We start from the raw sequence: 4,798 nt of genomic DNA, 5'->3' as shown, positions 1-4,798 counted from the left end.
GATCCCCACTGCCCTCCACTTCCCCATGTCATGTGGGAGGTTCTGCCACAAGCCCCCCAACCCCTATCTGCTGTCCCAGCTCCCCCCACAGCTGCCCCACCTGTCCCAGCTCTGGGCCTTTAAAAAACAAAAAATAGAAAAACAACCTGGCCTCACTGGCTGCTGCAGGAGCCTCGGGGCTCCAGGGGGCTCATGTAGAACCTCCCATGCAGTGTGGGGCAGTGGGGGGCAGCGGGGATTGCTCCTCCACTGGGCAGCAACTGGTGAGCCTGGGTTTTTGTTTTTGATTTTTTTTTAAAGGGCTGGGAGCTGGACAGCCATGGGAGGGCTGGGGAAGCAGCTGGGGGTCAGGGGCTCATGGCAGAGCCCCGCACATGGCATGGGGCAGGTGGGGCAGCCATTGAGAGTGGGTGGGGGATGGGACCTGTGTGATTCAGATATTCAGCTGATTCAGCAGCAGCCAAATCTCTGAATCAGATTCAGCTGAATCAATTAGGGACAGTGATTAGAATCCCCAAATCAAATCACTGTCCCCCGCATCAGCCAAATCCGAAGCGAATACTAGCTGCTTCGCACAGACCTAGTACATAGAGAAGTAAGACTTATGAGGAAATGTAGAAAGAGCTAGGGTTATGTAGTCTGAAGAAAACAAAACTGAGTGGGGATTTGGTAATAGTCTTCAAATACCTGAAGAGCCATCATAGGATGGAGATGGGCTTTTTCTCAGTCCATAGGAGGCAGGACTAGGAGCAATGGCCTCAAACTGCAGCAGAGGAAATTTGAATCAGAGATTTGGAAGAACTCTCTGACAATAAAGGTGGTCAAGCACTGAAACAAGCTACCTAGAGAAGCTGTAGAATCTCCATCTTTAAAAATGTTCAAGAGCAGGTTAGACAAACACTTGGTCGCGATGGTTCAGTCAGGGATGATCCTGCCCTGAGCATAGGACTGGACTACATGACCTTGTGAGATTCCTTCCAGCCCTACTTTCCTATGATCCTATGAACAGGGGGGGAAGGAAGAAGGCAAAGCAAAGCAGCATGGCAACTCAGCCACCAAACTGAGTGCTAGAGTGGGACAGAAAATGTTGTTCAAGTCCAAGGTGTGCAAGCAGAGGGTCACAATTCTCCAGAAGCCCCATATGATTAGAAGGCTCCTACCTTGCTCCTTCAGTCACTTCTGTTTCTCCTCACCAAAGGAGAGATTGCAGCATGGCTGGTTACCACACCTTCAGCACACTACAGATTTTGTGCTTCTGGTTTCCTTTGGCAGGATTTTCACAAAAAATACCCTCTGCAGTATCTGTAAGAGTGGTATTTTCCCTTCATATTGCAAAAGACATGAGCCCTTACCTGAGGTCAAGTGAAGCTATAAAAAGGCTCATGATTTATATCATATCCTCCATACTGATGATGTGCACATATGGGTTAGGGCCATCTGAATGAATTGTGGCTGGAAACCTGCAGCATTAGCCAAAAGAAGATATGCCCAAACTCCTGACTTCACACATTTCCCAGTGCCTTTGGCTCTGTAAAAGGCAGCCTGGTTTGTTGTACTGTTGTTTGTGCACTATGACCTGCCATGCAGGATAAGTTACTGCTGACCTCTTTAGCTTTAATTTACATGATTTTGTCATCCCTGTTCACTCAAGGGATATAGAAATTCACACTCCTTGTCTCCTCCCCATCCTGGCTGATCACACCCCTTTCCCCTGAATGGCTCATAGAACGTCTGACAGCCGATTTGCAATACTATCTAGAAGCTATTCCCCTCTCCATCGCAAGGCCATGTGACTCGAAATCAGATGGAATTGTAATTTTTTTCTTCAACTAAGAATTCTTACTTACGTGTGGTTTAAAAAGAAGAAAGGTTATTTTTAGTGTCCTATGAAATGCCTGCCAAAAAATACAAAATCTGACTTATATCTTTAATCATTTTAGGGTTTCCTTTAGTACCAGCATCTATTCATGCTGTTGCCAGAGCCAAGTACTTTAATGACAAGTGAGTATTCTGTCTATTTTTAACAGAATTCAGCATGCTTTATATAAAGTCTAACCATTTCTTTTGAAATTATGGTATATTTTTCTTCCAGCTGCTGGATGAGTGTTGATACTCACTTGCTCTATATTGTCCATGGTCCTGTAATGGCAGCTTTATTGGTAAGAATATTATTGATTATAATGTTGATTCAGTAACCCGTCCTGGAAAAGCTGCTAAACGGCACTGAAGAGATATTTCTGTATTTTAAGTACCTTGGCCAAAATTTTCAAAAACAGTTAGAGATTTTCCATGCCTCAACTTCTGATTGGCCTACTTGAGACATATAAAAAAGGGTTTGATTTGGAAAATAGGTTCTCAGTCCCTTCAAAAAAAATCAAGCCCCTTCTCATGATGGATACCCCTTCAAAATATCCAAAGTCACTGGTTGCTTTTAAAAATCACAGCCACCATTCTTTTATTTGTAACAAACGTACTGCATTCTGTATCACTTAAATGAAATATCTGTCTCAGGCTAGACAAGGCAGAGTGAACTGAGAAACAATCTGTAATTTAGCATTGTGGTTTTGTAGCTCTCTGTGCTAAAATGGTAGGGAGCTAAAGTGGGAAGAAACTGGGGAAAGAAATAAGAATTGAATAAAACAGAATAAAACTAGATGACAAGAAAGCAAAGGAGGAAAAGTGAAAGATGTCCCAAATATGTAATTTCTGCTATACTGTGGAACCAGCCCTTCAACGATTATATTCCAATACTGTCAGTTTGAGCTGAGTGAGTGCACCAGAAGGCAAGAAATAGAACCATTAATACCACAGTCCTGTCACTATAGCTATGCCTGTACTAGTACAGAGACCTTGACCTCGTGAAACGTTGAAAGTCTAAGCCTTTTTCAAAACCACATATCAGTCCCATCTCTACCAGTCATCTACCAGTCACAAATCCTCAGTGAGCATGCCTTCCTCAGACTCACTCTCAGTGGGCACATCTACATGAGATGCTTAATGCACAGTAGATTAATTCTACTGCACATTAGCATGTCACAGCAAAAACCATGCTAAAGCACTAATGTGTGGTAGAATTAGTCTATGTGTATTAAGCACCGGCTTAAGCACAAAAAGACTGTGTGCCATTGCTACTGCACATTAGAACCAGCTACTGCATATTTATGTAGTACCTCATATTAGAGGTACTAAACTAAATGCACAATAGCAACGATGCATTAATGCACATGTAGATGCACCTAGCATCAGTTATCTAAAACAGCCTAACATTTCTCTGATGTCATAATTCCAAGGTCTAGCAAAGGCCGTATAAGACTCTCCCTCACCCTTCCCCATTGTTACTGAACTCCAAAACTACATTTTCCAGTTGCCCTAATAAAAAGATCTACTATATTTATAGAGAGACATAAATCTCTCCTTAAAATGGGGCATTACAGTTGCTGGCTTGCAACTGTAGCCATTTGCAATGTGGCTTCTTCATGAAAACTCTATTTTTACAAAACATATCAGATATCAGTTCCTTGCCAATTAGAACTAGATCTAGCAGCATACCCCAGAAGACCCAAGTATTTTACAGCAGCAGAGGTTTTATTCACCTTTCACAGTTGCCTCAAGGAATTTTTAAAGTGGAGGTTAAGTGATCTTAGTGAGTGAAGCCAGGGGAAATAATGGGGGGGAAACTTTACATTTAATTATAAGTGAGGCCACGCAAATCATTCTTCATTATTCTTTTTTTCAAGCACAGCACAAATACAAAGCTTTTGAGATATTTCTCAGTAGCTACAATAGTATGAAATGGTTTCCTGCGGCTTTTGAGTTATGGGGTATGGTGCTAGAAAGTCCAGACATGCTCTTTCATATACTTATAGACTGATGTCATTTAAACATATCTCAGAACAATACAGTTATTTCAGTTTTTTAAAAAAGCCTTGAAAAAAGGTTAGTATGGGATAGAAACTCTGCACTAGTAAGCACATGATAAAGAATAGGAGTGAGCAAAATACAGCCTGCTGGGCAGCCCCAGAAAGAAAGCTAAGCATCTATAACTAGGGCCACGTTGAGCTCAACAATCAAAGTGGTGAGTTCTCCTATACCCCAGCAACCTTCTTAAGTGCATCCCTAATAGTACTAGATACTTCAGTGAAATTTCTCCATTCTCAAAATTTAGCGTGCATTTTAGTGTTTTCCCATATTGGGGCCAAAGTCCTCAGTACTCTTTAGGCCTCAGATCTTGTTGCCTGAAGAGAGTTGTAAGAGACAGTTCCTTAGCTGTTGTAGATGTTAGGGCTGTGCGAAGCTTTGGGTGTTGATTTGATTTGGAGGAGATTCAGCTCAATTCAGTGGCCGATTCTCTGAATCCGAATTGAATCAGGGGACCAATTAAAAGGTCCAAATCTGTTCGTAAAAGATGCGGAGAGCTTTGATGATTCCAGCAGTTCCCACCTGCTGCAGCAGGGAGCTGGAGCTGGTAAGTAGCGGGTGGGGGAAGAGAGGCTGGGGAGGAGGGGACCATGGGGGGGCCCCTACCAGGCCCCATCCCCTGCCTGCTCCCCCAGCCCCAGTTCCCAGTGCTTTAAAAAAAAGCCCCCATGCAACAGGTGCTGCCAGGCAGGGGAGCAATCCCCACTACCCCCCAGTGCCACACTGCATGGCGGGGCTCTGCCATGAACCCCCCAACTCCCCCTCACTCCTCCAGCACCCCCATGGCTGCCCCGCCAACCCCAGCTCTGGCCCGTTAAGAAATAAAAAACCGAGAAAAAGGACCGCGCCCTCCCTTTACAGAGGAAGTCAAAAAAACCCA

General features: G+C 43.8%; 1 protein-coding gene across 1 annotated transcript in view; it reads left to right on the top strand.

Moving 5' to 3' along the window:
* Window positions 1-4,798, top strand: part of CALCR (calcitonin receptor) — a 189,367-nt gene that overhangs the window by 154,376 nt on the left and 30,193 nt on the right. Inside the window, exons 8-9 of the mRNA XM_019508430.1 lie at window positions 1,941-2,001; window positions 2,093-2,159. Of these exons, the coding sequence (XP_019363975.1) occupies window positions 1,941-2,001; window positions 2,093-2,159 (128 nt within the window). The remainder of the gene's footprint in view (window positions 1-1,940; window positions 2,002-2,092; window positions 2,160-4,798) is intronic.

This window comes from Gavialis gangeticus, unplaced genomic scaffold, assembly GCF_001723915.1.
Source record: "Gavialis gangeticus isolate Ggan-Ray unplaced genomic scaffold, GavGan_comp1, whole genome shotgun sequence".
Lineage (NCBI taxonomy): Eukaryota > Metazoa > Chordata > Crocodylia > Gavialidae > Gavialis > Gavialis gangeticus.
This window is presented reverse-complemented; position numbering and strand designations above follow the sequence as displayed.